This window comes from Triticum aestivum, chromosome 6A, assembly GCF_018294505.1.
Source record: "Triticum aestivum cultivar Chinese Spring chromosome 6A, IWGSC CS RefSeq v2.1, whole genome shotgun sequence".
NCBI classification, from domain to species: domain Eukaryota; kingdom Viridiplantae; phylum Streptophyta; class Magnoliopsida; order Poales; family Poaceae; genus Triticum; species Triticum aestivum.
This window is the reverse complement of record NC_057809.1, coordinates 110,069,154-110,086,763: the sequence shown is the minus strand read 5'-3', so window position 1 is coordinate 110,086,763 and position 17,610 is coordinate 110,069,154. Positions and strand designations below refer to the sequence as shown.

Below are 17,610 nucleotides of genomic sequence, written 5' to 3'. Positions count from 1 at the left end.
GGGGAAGAGGCCCCGGCCGAACGGAGGAGGCGCGAGGGGAGGGGGCACGCGGGCGTGGCCGTGCGGAACGAGGCCGGCACGGGCACGGCCGCCCGGGGAGGGACCGGCGACGACTAGCGCGAGCGCGCGAGGGAGAGAGAGGGAGCGAGGCGGGGCTCACTGAGGCCGTAGGGGGAATGGCAGCGGGCTCGGGGACGGTCGGGGAGGACCGGCGAGGAGGAGGTCGAGGAGGCGGCGTTCGGCGGCGGTTGCGCGGGCTTCGGGCGGCGGTGCCCAATCGGTGAGGGGCGGCGCGGATCGACCCGGCGGCCTCGGGGTGGGTGACGGGACGAGCGACGGCGGCGATGCGGGTGGGGGCCGGTGGAGCGCCGGTGTTGGGTGGTTCGGGGCGGGGGGGAGGAACGGCGGTGGTCTCCTCTGGATCCCGATCCAGATCGGGCGAGAGGAGGGGGGGCGAGTGGGTGGAGTGGGGTGTCGGTGGGGAGTGGGGGGAGGTGAGTGGATAAGGGGGGGGGGGGGAAGTGGGGGCCGACCTGGTTGGCCCGATGGCCAGCTGGGCCGCGGTCCAGCAGGGGGGGGGGCTTCTTTTCCTTTTGTTTTTTTTGTTTCTGTTTTGTATTTTCTTTCTTTTATTTATTTTGTTTTAAGTTCCCTTTTATTACAGTTTTATAAAAATAAACACTAGCACCTAAATTTGTATTTATAAATATACTATTGCCACCTTGATTCTCAACCGAAAATAAAATAGTTTAATATTTTATAAAATTCAATAGGCATGTATTTAATTGTTTTAACTACTGTTTTAATTATCTTAGAGCCTTTAAACACTTTATCAAAGTTTGGTTCCTCCACCATAATTACCTATGCATTATTTAGTTCACTCCGAACATTTTAGTTTTAAAGTTTGGAAACTTTTGTTGTTTGCCTATGTTTTAAATTTGAATTTGAATCGGGTTCGAATCAACGGGAGTTTAATTACAGTAACGGAGGTGACGGGGCATCATTAGCTTGGGATTACTGTAGTCTAATTATCCGGGCGTCACATGTACTTCCTCCATTCTTTTATATAAGGTGTATTTTTTTAATAAAAATCCACAATGTAAGATGCATTTGTTCTAATTCCTCATAATTTCCATCTTGACCCTCTAGAAAAAAGGAAAGTATCGCTACCCTGATTGCATATTTCTCTCCTTGTAGAGAAAAAAAAAGAAGGAAACTAAGTATCTTCCGATTGCGTGTATCTCTTCCTTTTCTGGCCTAAATGATTTACTTGCCGCTAATCCACCAACTAGACAAGGGTAATTTCGATATAAATTGTCTATAATCATGTGTCTTGGTCACCGTGCTGAAAATAATACATCTTAGATTAAAAAAATGGAGAGAGTATTTGTTTAAACAGGTTACCTACAAACTAAAATAACAATGCATGCTTCCTTTAAGCAATTTCGGTCTGATTTGGAAAGATGGATAGCACTAACAATTCTTGGAGCCATCCTATTGGTTTGCTGTTTCCATTTATTTCAGCCTCATGTTTGGTTTCTCACAGCTAGCTTTGACTATACAAATTTAACCTTTGCAATGATGTTTTTCTCTCACATGCAGGACATCGTCAACCACACATGCAAGCTTCTAATGAACTACTCTACCTTCTTCCTAAAATTTGGTGCAGTATTGCTTAAATGAATAATTAGTGCTCATTAGGTTGAGCAACTTTGATTGTGATCTTTCTTAGTGGAACTTTAATTGTTTTCCAGAAAAGCATTCTCACACTTACCATGTGTGTATGTATCAGCATGAATAAAAACTCATCTATTTTGGACAATATATTTGCCTCTTTACCATGCAACATCACTAATGACAAACTACTTACTATATTGATATTGCGACCACTTTGATCTATATTCATTGCAGTAATGGCAGAATCTGCAACTTCGACCCAAAAAAACTATCATTTGATTCTTTTTGCTTCCATACCTTGTCGAGAACTTCAAATACTTTTATGTGCCGAGTGGTAATCCCTTTTATACCTAGGTTTGTTACACTAATTGCAGGCATAAAATGCCATCATCATTTCTCTACTCCCCACTCTATCGACCATCCTATTCAGCGACAGACAATTCCCACAGCAACACGCGGTGTATCATCTAATTCATCATAATGTATCACTGGACATGGCGTGCCTCGCGCGGGCTTGGCTAGTACTCCCTCCGTTCCAAAATAGATGACCCAACTTTATACTAAAGCTAGTATAAAGTTGAGTCATCTATTTTGGAATGGAGGGAGTATGATATTTTCCTTGCACAATTTACTGGGTGTAACAAGCTAGTGGTAAACTCACACAACATGGTGGTCATTAACACAATGGAGAGAGCAAAATTCACGGGAGCCTCAGTAGCTATTTATTATGATTGTTATCATATGTTATGCCAATTCCCTTGTATACTTTTTCGTGTACCTTTTGAATTTTGCCTGAGGGGCAAATTATATAGCCGTGTCTGCATGGATGAAGCCCCTGCTTCTATTTCTCCCCTGATTGGAAAAGAACTTGGGAGTCACCATGGGGTGCATCCAAATGCCAAAATATGTGTAGTGAAGTTTTCTTTTCTTATCAAGGCTCTTTTGAGTTGTCCAAAAAGTCATATGTACAACTCAGGCTATTAGCTAGAAACTGTTTCATACCTACTACAAATCATATCCTGTGTGCAGACTCACCGATCTCTGTCAGCAGATGAGTAATGATGCATCTCCAGTGACATGCAAGCCCAACAAAAGAATCTCGAGGGACGGTTGACCACCAAAACAATCCAAATTTGGTCGCTACACACTAGCCATTCACCACCAAAATAATAACTTCAAAATACATAAACTATTAATATTATGACATTTTAAACTGTCATGAGACGAGATGCTCTCACGATAACTTCTCCCTTGTCAGAAACATCTAGAGTCAACACCTTGGTCCTCCAGCGACTCCTTCGGATGTTGAAAACCAAAACCTACAAAGTCAGTATGACATATTTCTTACAGCTAATCATATTCCCGTATGAAAAATAAACGGTCAAGCAAATCTCAACTAAATTTACCGAAACATCCACTTTGCTATTCCAGTTTATTCCTCCCATAAAACGATTCTTGCAAACATCCAGCATCATTTTCTCCAACTAGTAATAGCAACAAGAAAGAATTGAACTGAGCGTAAAGTAATAGTAATATAATTTCTTCTGAATGTAACTAAATCCTACAAAATGTGTAATACAGTAACCTGGACTGTAGTAGAAACTCCCTCTCCCTCAAAACAGCCGATAATATCACCTCTACAGATTCCAAGCATCTCAGCATGGGACCCACTTGACACCTAAGGTATAATTGGCAACAATGACTACATGATATGCCACCAGTCCAGAAATAAACAATATAATGAGCATGCATACCTCTTGAACAATAAGACCACTATCAATTTTGCATTTTCGCCTTATCCTCTCAATATGAGAAGGGTCTAGAAGCTTGATAGCGAAAAGCTTCAATCCGAGGTGGAGCCGAGGGATGCGTCCATACATATTTATAGAATTTAGACATAAGCATGTAACCCTTTTTAAATGAGTCATTTTTTATTGAATTCTAAACTATATAACATGCTGGAAAGCTGCTGATAGTATACCAAATATTTTGCAACTTGATTTAAAATTAACATCGCAACTTTTATGCTAAATTAAATTGAAAAAAACATAAATGGGGCAACTATTTATATCTTTTGATCAAACAGACTAAATGGTGCAACTTGAAAAATGTATCTGTCCAGCGGTTGAACTGAGTAGAACCATACCCATGATTCTTCCAGAAGTAGAAGCATTGGTGCAAGATAGAAGTAGGTATGAAAGATCCGCTCGTAGAGTTGTTGATCATGCCAACAATATTTGCACTGAAGTCAATTGCTGGCCCTCCATCATCAAACTATTAAAATGTCATCCACAATGTTGTAGAATTGAAAATGATACAAAAAATTGATTAATCGGACAACGGTAAATAAAATTCAACATAAAAAAAACGTCAGTGTGAGGGCTTCTACGCGACACTGCTCCGCCAGGCAGCAATTCAGTTGGGTGTGTGTACTTCAAATTTGTAATCAGCACCTTCCATTAAAATGATGAGTTGCTCATACGCAAGCAGTCTACTGTGAGATGCATATTATTGTTTAGTCTTCATTTGTGGATCTGCTTCTCAGACATGGGGAAGATTTGACTCAGTAAGTTTATATGATTAGAAATAATAAAGTCTCAACTTTTTTTAACAATCCTGTTTTTATCTATAGACTTCCAGAGCATGCCGGGAAGTATGTGCGTTGTGGAAGACATCACCACTGCCCTTGTGGCTTTAGAAGAATATAATATTTCATTAATTTGCGTGATTATGATTTGATAAAAGCCTTCGGGGAATCAAGCTTGCTTACGATGTAAGTTTAGTTGATGGTCTTGTGACACTTATTAGATTTTTGTATTATGCTCATATTGATACTAGAGATAACTTTGGATGATCTCCTACTTATACTGAGAATGATGATCTGCCTGACACTAGAATTTATTGGGAGGTTGCCAATGCCATTTGATTTCACTCATCTCACCGAAGCTCAATTGGTTCAGGTAGCAAACTTATTTGCATGTTTTGGTTTCTTTACTAGCCATCTTATTCAAGGTCAGCTTTGTGGTCTAGTCTACTAGATCCTACACTGCAGTTGTTCCTTCCCATTTTGTCAACCACTTAAAAACCTAGCTAATATATCTTTTCAACTTCTCCGGTAGCCCATGAACCAATAGGCAAACAATAGAAGTTGTTTAAAATGAATAATGTTAGCCTGTGATTTATTTTCACCAGAAGTTTTCATTGAAGAATTCCTTCTTTGGTGATCTATAACAAGAAACATGGCATAGCAATGGAAAATTGTGTTGTCTTTGAATGTATATACCTCATTGTCATCATCTTCACGAATCATGTACATGAAGTGTTGTCTTTGATACGTGTTTGGATTCATAGATCGCGCCTTGCCATAGGTTATTCTCAGGTTCAACTTCTCATCTCTTCCAAGCTGGAAAATCTCTTGACCGGATTTCACATTATCAACAAACAAAGGCAACTGGGGACATTGACCAACTTCAACTTTGAAAAAAGCAATATCATAGTGTTCTTGATGGTACAAGAGGTCACCCTCTGCATTGGTATCGTCTAAGAAATGGACAACCACCTGAAACAATCATTTTAGGAAGTATTTCAGATACTTTGAGAAGAAGAAAAAAGCCAAGACCATGATCGTCTACACAATAGAAGTTAGAAATGCACCTTAGCATCAGGACGATACTCGTCCTTTCCTAACCAATGATCAATGGACGGGCAATTTGAGCGAATTAGATGTGCCGTCGTCAACACAATGCCAGTTTTAAGATGATCATTCCATTCAAATAAGATGCCAGAACACCTCTGGAGAGGCTTGCCATCTACAAATTAATACATACAAACACACATTTGCAACTTCCATGGCAATGGTAGACGAAGGACTATGAGATGATACTACATACCAGCAAATGATGAAAGCGCGAGAATAAAATTGGCAGCACGAAGTATGGCCTCTGTTCCAGATTCACGGACATGTAGAACGTGTTCATCATCAGATAGGCAAGCGGAAGATTCGAAGTCAAGTGTTGGCAGTTTCCTCTAGGCAGCTACAAGATTATGCAACAGATAGTAAAAATTGTCATAGTGCTTTGGATAGGAGTCGTGATTATAAGCAGCCAGTAGTCTTTTAGTTAAACACTTCATATTGATCATCTCCCACTAGTGCACTTGCCTACATCCATTTGCTGCTGAACTGGAAATATGGCATGTGAAGAAATGAGGGCATAGATGTCTTTCTTTGAATACACTAGTCTGTTACTAGTCACTAGTACTATTTTTGCATGGAAAAACTGAATTGAGTGCTATTTGACATGTTCATTTTCACTGGTGTTACTTTTCTTAAAAAAGGAAAACAGACTTGATTTGTGCAGCCTATCTTGCCGGACCTAACAAAGATGCATGTGATTACCATGCGAATGAGAAGAGGACCGGAACTACGTAATAATTAAGGGGCTTAGAGAGGAAACCTAGTTTTTCTCTTAACTTCTCTTCTTCAGCCCTCAAGGCCTTGTATATTTCCGGGTTGCGAAATCTGTTGTACATCGCTCCGTCTTTGTCTCTGGGGATATACGGCTCGCAGATCGGGGAGCTCGGTGCAGAGGAGACCACCTCTTCCTCCTCCTCCAATCTGACCAGATTTCTCTTCTTAGCGTCCTCATCCTCCTCATCGGGGATCCTCGATTGTGTGGTACCGGCCCCGAGTGCGGGAGATGTTGGCCCGGGTTCCTGACGAGTCCGCGGCGGCGGCCGCCGTCGCTTTCTTGCGCTCGACATGGACCCAGACGCCCCTCCCTCTTGTTTAGGGATAACGTACTTCTTTCTTCTAGCCCCGCTCGACATGGTGGGCAGCAAATTAGGACGAGATGACCGGCGACGCTCGGGCGCCGCCGCCATCGGGCAGAAACTTGGTGTTTTGATCGTGGGAAGGAGAGCGGCGCGGCAGCAGCGGCGTCGGTTCGTGCACTCTTTTTTTTCAGCACTGCTATACAGACGACAGTAGGTAGACGATTATTGAACGACAATCCATTTAAGCCGTCCATGCATGGCAGTTCTGTCTGCAAACCGCTGGATGGACCATCGTGCAAGGATCGTTCACCCTATATGTACGTGTGTACAGCAGTTTCGCTTTTTTTTAAGGAAATAGCGCACCTTTGATGTCCCAGGGAATGACATGTCACGGTTCAGTACTTGAGATGAATAGAAAAATACTCGAGGGGAGGTCAATACTCAACAGCATAGGAAACCTCCATCCGACGCAGGAGGTCGGTGGTGATTTTTGGCTGTTATTAGAGTTATTAAACACGACTTTGCGTGTCCATATCCGATTCCAAACATGTGTATGTGTTCGTGTAGGTTTCAAAGCAATCACCCTCGCACCCTGCACCCTTGTAAAGAGCCTTTGCTCGCGTACTGCTCCTGCTCGAGCCAGCTTGTGGCAGGAACCAAGACATCCAGCGTAGCTTCGTCGTCTTCATCATCAGAGCCGCCTTGCCGGAAATTGCTCAGGCGTCGGCGTGCGGGCCGGCTGTGCTAACAGGGACAAGAGCAAGCCAAGAAGTCAGGTGAGAAGCAAAGTCACCACCACATATGTCTCTTCTCGCGCAGGGGCGGAGACAGGGGGTGCGAGCAGGGGTCAGACACCCCCTCGCCTCGCCGCTGCTGTTCGAGGAATCCCTCTGTGCTCGTGGGGATTCCTCACGCACTTCAGTTTCGTCAGTGTAAGAAGAAGCAATAGGAGAGAAGCAGGTCGTATGTTCATGTATCTGTCGAGTGTTACAAATGTACAGAGAAGAGGAGGATGCAGGTGCGGCTACTACGCTAACAAACTCCGTAACAAACTCATCTAGATAAGCTCGTGCGATCATGCATTAGAGACTAGGACTGGTAGTTACGGAGAGAGAGAGCTACGTTGGTTCAGTTTCAACGGGTTCACAAAATTCAGTTTGTTGGTTTCGCCCAAGTTTCAGTTGTTAGCTAATTTCTCGCGCACGTCGTCCACTTCGTCCCATCAGTCATGCACGTACCCTACCTCGCCGCTGCACTCGCACACATCGACGCCGGTAGTTGTTGGCCGGTCCAGTCAGTCTGACTCGGGCTTCGTCAGCATCGGTCCGGTCCCCCAAAACAGGACCGCTCGCCTCCTCGGTCCGGTCCGGTCCGGCCCGCCGGCGGCCGGTCCAAACGACGGCTCGGATCGGGACCAGACCGTGTCCACCCTGAATTGTACGCACACATCAGAAAAAATGGATTATGTGCAGCCGTTGGATCAAGGAGGAAAATTTCCTATCCTTCCCGTAATTACATTTGTGGCTTCTAGGTCTGGTGGGTCCGGACGGAAGTCCCTGCGCCGCCGCCCGTCGCCTCTCGCCGCTATCCGCCGTTATCGAGGTTGAGCCGCAGAGGGCAGTCCAGTACTCCACTCCAGCAGTATTGAATCCACGAGGGACATAGCTGCTTGTCTGCTTCACCGGCCGCCATCATACATCAGCAGGTTAACTTCAAGGAATTAAGGTCCGTCACTATTGAATCTTTATGAATCACGATTATTCATTCTTTGAACTAAAGTTAAGTTACTAATTAGATGCAGTAAGATTGTGATTTAGAAATCTAATTTCACTTATTGCTTAATGTTTCAATAATTGAAGGGTGAGGAAGAAGAATAAACTAAAAAATAGATTCGGTTTTCAAGCGGCTCAAATATTACTAAACATGCAAATCCACTTGAGGATCAACCTATGGTAGATGATAGTTCTGATCCCAATGCAGTTGCTATGCAAACAAATGATCAGCATACTGTGGCATCAGTAGACATTTCAGGGCTAAGTAGAATTGGAAGCACAAGATATAAGAGGAATCTTGGCCCAGCTTCGAGATATTGTGCTTCTAGAACGATTATTATCTTGCTCGCCCCCCTCATGCCCAAATCCTGGCTCCGCCCCTGTTCTCGTGTACATGCGACTTCCTTCCCATTTTCCTTTTCTTCTATTGGCTCGATTCAGATTCTGATACGAGATCTGTTGTTTTAAGTTGCAGCGATTGGGATGGATTGATTATTATTCTGAATGTCTTAATATTATTTTGCCATGGACTCGTCGGATCTTAGTTAGGCTATTTGTCGATTTCGGCTGCACCTTTTTCTTTTATAGTAAAAGAATTCCTGATCCGATTTCATTAGCGATTCCAGTTGCACAAGGAGTAGGATTATAGAATACAATCAATACAAACTGATTTTGATTTATATCGTACTCGAATTTGAATTGCAGGGCTACATAAAAACCATCAATAGGCACTTCGAGAAATTCAAATTGCATGACTACATAAAAACCATTGAGCAGGCGGTTTCAGTGCAAGAAGCCAATGGGGAAGAAAAAAATCATGCTAAAACGGCGGCCTATTGAGAAGCCACAACACCTTTATTTTGTCCTGAATGACTGGTCATGGGGATACAATATTCGAAAGATCGATTTGACATTTGGCGACGAGCGGAAAGGTGCCATCTGCACGAGCGAGCATATATTACCATCTGCCATGTTTTGCTTGCAGGGACGTCGTGGCGAGCCTAAAGCCATCATGGATGCTTTTGACAACATGATTTTGGCTATGCCACCCTTGGACCACATACATGGGGTGAACAGTTTGGGTCTACACTGTGGTGCCGTAATTGACACTCATGCGCGGACCTTCATTAATGGACCATGGCAGGACACATCGCTGGATATAGTCAACCCAATCTGCATTCCTGTTGGTGGCAGGCTCTTTTTCCTTGGTGATAGCTCCTCCCGGATGCTCTACCAGGCATGTGATGATGCCTACTTCTACAACTTCGTGTGGGCGTGATCGGAGCTCCCCAAGCTAATCTTTCGGTGTCAACTTGTCACATCCTATGCCGTGCACCCAGATGAGAGCACCATCTTCATTAGCGGGTCGTTCGACGGCCCTAGTCTACCACCTTCAGCATTAACACAACCGATCCCGCCACCATCAGCTTAGAGGAGCATGTGAACCCTCAGTGGAAGCAACATGGTATGTGGCAGTTGCCCTTCACCGGACGTGGTTACTTTGATCCTGAGTTGGACGCTTGGGTTGGGCTTTCCGCACAGCTGGACACTATTGGCCACATCTGCTCATGTGATGTGGTGTCTACCAACTCCGGCACAAGCCATCAGCAGTGCCCAGCCATGAAGGTCGGCAAGGAGAACTTGTTCAGCGAGTTCCCAGACGAGAGGCACATAGGTGCCACCCTAGTCTATACGGGTGGTGAGAGCAAACTCTGCCTCCTGGAGGTCATCTACATGCAAGCTGACTCGGCTGACAAGCCAACTGAATCTGATGAGAAGAATGAGGACTTCGACGATGGGTTGAATAACACTTATTCCAATGAGACGACTGTTGGCGAGGCGGCTGATTCTGATGAGATGAATGAGTACTCTGCTGATGAGGTGGACGAGGAGCAAGATCATAAACGATTTTTGCGATTGACGACCTTTTCACTTAGGTATGATAGGAATGGAGACCTGAGAACTGGCAATAGCCGGCGCGTTCGGTACTATAGTTTGCCCCAAGAAGTTAATGACTCGATGCTTGAGTATCCCGTGGCATTTTGGATGTAATTAGGAACCATGAATTTGCATATTGCGTCACATAATATGGGCATGATATGCGTCATGTAATTATCACTTGCATGAACAACAGACCATGGGTGGAGATTTAAGGCCGATGTTATTTATGTAGTCACTCAAAAAAATATTACCATGTATTTTGCTTAGCCTTTCTGTATGAAAATAATCTGCCTTCTGGACTTTTCATCTATAAGCATGGGATTGTGCACATGTTTGTTGCCCCTTAATGGCCTCATGGTGTCTACCGCTCAAACGCTTGGGGGTGATGACAACAGCGGCGACGAGGCGAGCACCTGCCCTCACACATCTCCAGTCAGTGAGGCGACCTGCGGTGCACGTGCTCAACGGGGAGCACAATGACCCAATCTTTTGGTGCGAAGTTCATAGTACTCACCTTAGCCTTGCATTCTTTTGACTCCTCATAGTGAATGAAAACAACACTGTTGCCTTCCCTAAAAAATGGCACTTTCCGAATCCACAAATAACCATAACACGATGCTAACAAAAATGATGCACATTTTTAGCAACTTACAGCCAAGTCTGTCCACTATAACTTACTGGTAACAAATATTATAAGATCTACAACAGACGCATATGAAAACATAAGCAAGACATGCACCATTACCACTGACCAAAGCAGAATAGGCTTTACAAATATTATGAGATTTATTACAACAGACGCTTACAAAAACATGAGTGAGACATGCACCGTTACCCCTGACTAAAGCTGTATAACAAACTTATTCAAAAAAAAATCTGCATAACAGAAATCCCATGCCAATACATGGCATACTTGCCTTGAACGTTGAAACAAAATATGTCAAGTCAACTAAGACATTCAATACTTGGACAGCTTTCTGTACTTTCAGATATGCATCATCTTCTTCATAACCTTTTGTTGCATGGCATCAATGCAACTCAAGAAAGCACATCGCCACAGCTTCCAAAGAAATAACGTACCAAACCATAACCACAAACCAAAAACCGTTCCAGCAATCACTGAGTAGTACATCCAAATGGTTTCAAGTTCTTCATGTTGTTCCATTCCCCTATCCGAGTCATTTTTACATGAAATGTTCAACAGAGAGCCACAAAGTCCCATGTTGTTGCTATAAATTGACGGATCATCCAATGTTTGGAGTTGATTGCCTGTAGGTATCTCCCCGGATAGAAGGTTGTTCGAGAGATTAAGAGAGCTGAGGAATATCAAGTTCGATATGCTAGGAGGAATAGGGCCTGATAGTTTGTTCCACGAGATGTCAAGGGATTCTAACAACTTCAGATTGCCAATATCCTTCGGGATACCACCAGATAGATGATTTCTTGACATATTTAGAAACTGGATGCCTCTAAGATTTGTCAACTCTAAAGGGATTTCACCAGATAGAGAATTGCTGGAGAGATCAATACCAGTCACAAATGCATCTCTTCCCTTAAATGTATGCTCCCGTCCCTTCCAAACTATGTCCGTGCTGCCATTGTAAAAATATCCAAAGGTGGTAGATCGTATGTTGATTGTTAGAACCGGCTGCAACATGTCTGACTGTCTCATTGAAGGAAAATATGCAAAACTTCCTGGTATGGTCCCTACGAATTTATTTTCAGCCAGATCAAGTAATTGCAGATGGGAGAGCTGTGATAGCTGCCAAGGAATACTTCCATAGAACATATTTGATCGCAGTCTAAGGATCCTCAGCAGATGATTGCTTTCCCCTATCCACGGAGGAATTGCACCAGAAATCTCATTGTTCCCGAGATCTAAAATAACAAGGCTTTTGAAGTTCTTCATCACTGCTGGAAAGCAACCTGTGAACTTGTTGTTCGACAACTGCAGCAATCTTAGTGAAGTATTGTAGTAAGTTGAGGTTGGAACTTCTCCAGAAAAAGCATTGCTTGACAAATCCAAGGATTGTAAATCTTTCAAGTTCCACAAGCAACCAGGAAACTGTCCAATTAACTTATTATTTGATAGACCCAAGAGTCGCAAATGTTTTAGTTGACAAAAGGCAGACAATGGTTCTGACAAGAAGCTGCTATTCCCAGCCACCTTAAGAACTGCCAACTTCCTGCTATCAAGATTAGGAATGATACCTGTAAACTTGTTGCTAGACAAGTCAAGGACAACAAGATTTACCAACAACGCGATGGCTGCAGTAAGCTCGCCCCCAAGATGGTTGAAGCTGATGTCAAGGAATTTCAAAGATGTCGCATTACCGATATCTGGCGGTATTGTTCCAGTTATGTGATTCTTGTACAAGGACAATAGCTGCAAGTTCCGCATGCTTCCCATCTCCACTGGGATCGAGCCAATAAAATTGTTGTTGTACAGGGCGAGAAAAACAAGGTCCTTCCACTTGCTGATCTGTGGGAGGATGCTTCCGGTCAACCAGTTGTTGGATACATCAAAAACCTTCATCTTGGTCCAGTTTGTAGAAATCTCTTGTGGAATGGTACCATTGATTCTGTTGTTCCCTATGTCAAAATAGTGCAAATTCCGCAGTCTGCCATAAGATGGTGGCACGCTTCCAAACAAATGATTCCCTTCCAGTACCATGTGTTCAAGACTGGTAAGATTCCCCAGCTCGGGCGGAAGACTAGAAATCAAATCAGTGTTTCCAATGTTAAGCCGCTGTAGCAACTGAAGCTCCCCAAGTGAGGTTGGGATCGACCCACCAAGTGAGTTGTTGTACAGCGAAAGTATTCTCAATCCCGTTATCATCCCAAGCTCCTTAGGGATTCCTCCTGTGAGATTATTTGAGTTGAGATATAGCCACTTGAGCTTTTGGAGCCTTGAGAGTGAGCGAGGGATGGAACCAGAGAATCCACTAGAGGATAAATTCAGATACCACAATCTTGGAACCATCTCAGGCAGTGAATCTGGTAACGGCCCTGAGAAGGCGTTACCCGATAAATCTAGAGACCTCATACTAGGACTAGAGCAGTTGAGGATGAATTGTGGGAAGGTACCATTGAGGTCATTATTAGCTAGAGATAGCAACTTCAAAGTGGACATAGGTGAAAACTTGGCATATTCCGGGTTGGTCAAGTGGTTATTTCCCAAATCTAACTCAACAATCACTGGAAGCTTACTAAGTTGGTAGGGAATGGCACCAGCAAGATTATTATAGCTCAAGTCCAGAACATCAAGGGACATCAACATGGAGATATTGGCTGGGACGACGCCAACAAGGTTGTTGTTGTAAAGATCTAGCAGAGTGAGGTTCTGGAACGCTGCAGAGTAGAAGGCATGAAGCGTACCATGGAGCCTTGCGTTATGAAGTTGGAGCTCGGTAACATGTCCGGCGGCATCACAGGTGACGCTGAACCAAGAGCATGTAGAGTTGGTAATCGACCAAGAGGACAGCAAGTTGGCACCAATCAAAGTGGACTTCCATCGAAGTAGTGCTTCTGCTTCCGGGTTGGTCGCCTTGGCCGTGCATACGAACAGGAAAACGGAAATATGGAAGAATTTCAGCAGCGCCATTGCAGCGGACAGAATGTTGTATGCATTGCCTTTAGAAGTAGCTGCACATGGACCAAAGTTATTATATGGGAAAAAGTGAATATATTTCAGCGTTGTCGCAGTCACTGGGCGGGGTATATGTTCATAAAGAAATCAGATTTGGGGTTACCATGTGAGGAAAATATCAAACCTATCAGTAATGAGAGGCAACACTCTTGGCTATCCCAATTCCTAGCCCCACAGGGGTGTGATTGCAGGTAAAGTCATGGCTGATGACTGAGACTGCTCAGAGTATGTATGTGGTTGTAACCGTCTGCTAACACAAAGCCAACCAGCTGCATTGCTAAAGTCCAACGCTCCAATCAGCCAGTCCATGTCTAGGATTGAATGCCAATTCTTGCCCACATGGAACCTTCAAAAGTCTACAATGAGATAAAAATAAATAGCATAACCCATCTTTGGTTCAGTTCAAGCAATTATGTGGCTGTGAGCTTCTGTACCTAAATCATCCAATTATATGCATATAATTCAGACGCTTATTTCACTAGCACTGGTAGCCAACTGTATCTAGAGGGGGATGACAAATACACGAACTCGTGCGTCGTGCCAGATGCAACAACAGGCTTGCTCGCTTCCCTACTGACGGCATCTTGTAGCAACCTTCAGATTGTCAACTGACCATTAACTTATAAATTTATTTTTGAAAACCAAACACAAAATCTGCAGAAAGGGATGAAAAACAAACACATCTACTCCCCCTCCTTAGGATCCTCCGACTTGATCGCAGCTTGAGGGCGATGAGGTCTCCGGCAGGGGTACGGCCTCCGGCACATGTGGTCACAGCCTCATAGGAGAGAACGATGGTCTGGCTGCCGGAGAGGAGGATGGTGTTGAGCTCATGACCGACTATACAAATACGCCTAAGCAAAGCTCGAAAAAAATACTAACCGCAACCATGAAACATACATAACTGTAACTCACATATTTCAGAGAATCAAAGCCTGATCCAAATTACGTTTCGAAAAAAAAAAAGCCTAATACAAATATGTACAAATTTGATCTCTCACATATACTGTAACAAATTATAATTCAATTCTGTCCCATGCTCGCATGAAGAAATACTGTCTGTTGGTAATGATCTAAACGCTCTTATATTTCTTTACGGAGGGAGTACATCTGCATCCACTTCCACTGCATAAAGTAAACAACAGAAAACTTCAAGAAAGCAACATAGTGGGACACAAAGTGCCATGCTGTCAGGTACGCTTCATCTTCAGCATAAACTTCTGCTGCATGGCATCGATGCAACTGAAGAACGTAAACCTCCAGATGCTCCAGAAAAACAATGTTCCAAACCATATCCAGAAACCAAAGACAGTTCCAGCAATCACTGAGTAGTACAGCCACAGGGTTTCAAGTTGATGGTGGCCTTCCTTTGCCCCATCCAGTGCTGTTGTAGAACTCGAACCATTTTTACATGGAATGCTCAGGGGGACACCACATAGTCCCAGGTTGTTGCTATAGATGGAGGGGTCATCCAGTGTTTGTAGCTGATTTCCTGAAGGTATCTCTCCTTGAAGAAGGTTGTTGGAGAGATTAAGAGAGCTGAGGAACATCAGGTGTGATATGCTTGGAGGAATAGGACCTGAGAGCTTGTTCCATGAGAGGTCAAGAGACTCCACATCTTTTAAATTACCAATGTTACTTGGGATAGCACCAGATAAATTATTTCTTGACAGGTTCAGGAACCGAATGGCTCCAAGATTCAACAATTCTGCAGGGATCTCACCAGAAAGGTAGTTGCTTGATAGATCAATACCAGTCATAAGCATAATTTTTCTACTGTAATTATAATCACGCCCCTTCCAGATTATGTCAACCTGGTCACTGTAGTGAGGCAGAAAGCTGTCAACCATCACCATGGGCCCGCTGTTATGTTCCAGTTCTGGCTTTGTCATGATTGTGTAATTAAAGTTAGCAAAACTTACAGGTATGTGACCTGTAAGATTGTTGTCAGCAAGGTCAAGCAACTGGAGATCAGAGAGTTGTGATACCTCGCAAGGAATACTTCCATGAAACATATTTGACCACAGCCGGAGAATTCTTAGCATAGAGAGGCTAGCTCCTATCCATGAAGGAATTTTGCCTGAAAACATATTGCCTCCAAGATCCAAAAATTCCAGGAGTTCTAAGTTCTTCAGAACAGATGGAAAGCAGCCTGTCAAGTTGTTGTTTGATAGATCTACTGAATCTAGTTGAGAAAAGTCAACCGCCGAGGCTGTAACTTCTTCAGCAAAGGCATTGCTTGACAAATCCATGTATGTAACAGAAGGTATGTTCCAAAAACAACCAGGGACCGCTCCAGATATGAGATTCTTCGACAAGTCCAATAGTTTTAGATTAGGTAGCTCACAAAAATTATTGTCGGCGATGCCCGTGAACTTGTTTCCAGACAGGAGTATATCAGTGAGAGGAAGGAGGGACAAGATTCCTGGAATCTCTCCCTCCAAGAGGTTGTTGCTGAGGTCAAGGATTTGTAAATAAGACAAATTACCAAACTCCAATGGTATTGTACCAGTAAGGTTATTACTGGATAGGTCCAGTGCATAAAGGTTGGGGAGATATCCTAGCTCTGCACGGACCTTTCCGATGAGGCAGTTGCCTCGGAGGACCAGTGTGTCTATTACCTCCCACCTAGTGATCTCCGGTGGGATGCTCCCGACCAAGTCGTTGTTTGCCACATCAAAAGTACGGAGCAAGGTCCAGTTTGAGAACCACTCCAATGGGATGCTGCCGCTGAGATGGTGGTTGTTCCCCACTTGAAACGTTTGCATTTTATTCATCCTAGAAAAAGACGGTGGCAACTCTCCAGAGAGTATGTTCCTTGACAGGTCCATGTTTCCCAGATTAGTTAGGTTACTGAGCCCCTTTGGGATTCCTCCAGTAAGATTGTTCTCCTGGAGATAGAGGCTTTCAATCCTTGCAAGTTTGGAGAGCGACTGTGGTATGCACCCGAAGAACATGTTGGAGGATAGATCAATGAGCCTTAAATTTGGTGCTATATCTGGCAGGGTCGTCGGTATCGAACCCGTGAAGGAGTTACTTGATAGGTCAAGTTGTACCAACCAAACGTTGGTACGGTTGAGGATGAACTGTGGAAAGGTGCCATGTAGGTTGTTGCTATTTAGAGATAATAGCGACAAAGTGGGCATAGGCGAGAACTTGGTATGGTCTGGGTTGGTCAAGTGGTTATTTCCCAAATCTAACTCAGCAATCTTTGGGAGATTGCTGAGCTGGTAGGGGATGTCACCAACAAGATTATTCCAGCTCAAATCCAGACTTGTGAGGGTGAGAAACAAAGAGATATTTACCGGGATGACACCGAAAATGTTATTGTAGTAGAGATCAATCCCTGTGAGGTTCTGGAATGCAGGAGAGTATAAGGCATCTAGTGTACCTTTGAGGTCGCATGCAGGAAGACGGAGCAGAGTAACATGACCGGCTGCATCACAGGTGACGCCGTGCCAATAGCAGGTCGGATTGGCATGCGACCATGAGGACAGAGAGGTGGAGTTGAGCAAAGTGGATTTCCATCGGAGGAGCGCTTCTCCTTCAGGGCTGATTGCACTGGCCATGCATAGCAGCAACAGCAGGAGAGGAGAAGTAGCCGAGACAAACAGAAGATTTTTGAGTTGGGATGCCATCGCCAAACTAGATGAACTGCACGCTTGTTTTGCCTCCACGAACTAGGTATTTAGGCCCGTATATATATATATATATATATATATATATATATATATATATATATTATATATATATATATATATATATATAACCAGGAGACTGCATTCCAGGAAGCAGATG

At 43.8% G+C, this 17,610-nt stretch overlaps 2 protein-coding genes across 2 annotated transcripts; both read right to left on the bottom strand.

The window, feature by feature from the left end:
* Nucleotides 1-10,466: 10,466 nt before the first annotated feature.
* On the bottom strand, nucleotides 10,467-13,880 carry LOC123132374 (receptor-like protein 46). Its single transcript, XM_044552150.1, has 4 exons — nucleotides 11,244-13,880; nucleotides 11,077-11,175; nucleotides 10,842-10,862; nucleotides 10,467-10,609 (listed from the first exon to the last, which is right to left on the bottom strand). Exons 1-4 carry the CDS (start codon nucleotides 13,765-13,767, stop codon nucleotides 10,467-10,469), a joined length of 2,787 nt encoding a protein of 928 aa, XP_044408085.1. The 5' UTR covers nucleotides 13,768-13,880.
* Nucleotides 13,881-14,759: 879 nt separating this feature from the next.
* Nucleotides 14,760-17,492, bottom strand: LOC123132373 (leucine-rich repeat receptor protein kinase EMS1-like). The gene has a single exon (XM_044552149.1). The coding sequence runs from the start codon at nucleotides 17,448-17,450 to the stop codon at nucleotides 15,003-15,005; it is 2,448 nt and encodes an 815-aa protein (XP_044408084.1). The 5' UTR covers nucleotides 17,451-17,492; the 3' UTR covers nucleotides 14,760-15,002.
* Nucleotides 17,493-17,610: the final 118 nt, after the last annotated feature.

Bases quoted from the DNA above. Each gene is read 5' to 3' on its own strand.
- LOC123132374 (XM_044552150.1), bottom strand. From the start codon at position 13,767: ATGGCGCTGCTGAAATTCTTCCATATTTCCGTTTTCCTGTTCGTATGC. The intron at 11,176-11,243 runs GTACGTTATTTC...ATGCAACAAAAG, and splicing joins TGGTTTGTGGTTATGGTTTG to GTTATGAAGAAGATGATGCA. The intron at 10,610-10,841 runs GTAAGTTATAGT...CGTGCACCGCAG, and splicing joins TCTTATAATATTTGTTACCA to GTCGCCTCACTGACTGGAGA.
- LOC123132373 (XM_044552149.1), bottom strand. From the start codon at position 17,450: ATGGCATCCCAACTCAAAAATCTTCTGTTTGTCTCGGCTACTTCTCCT.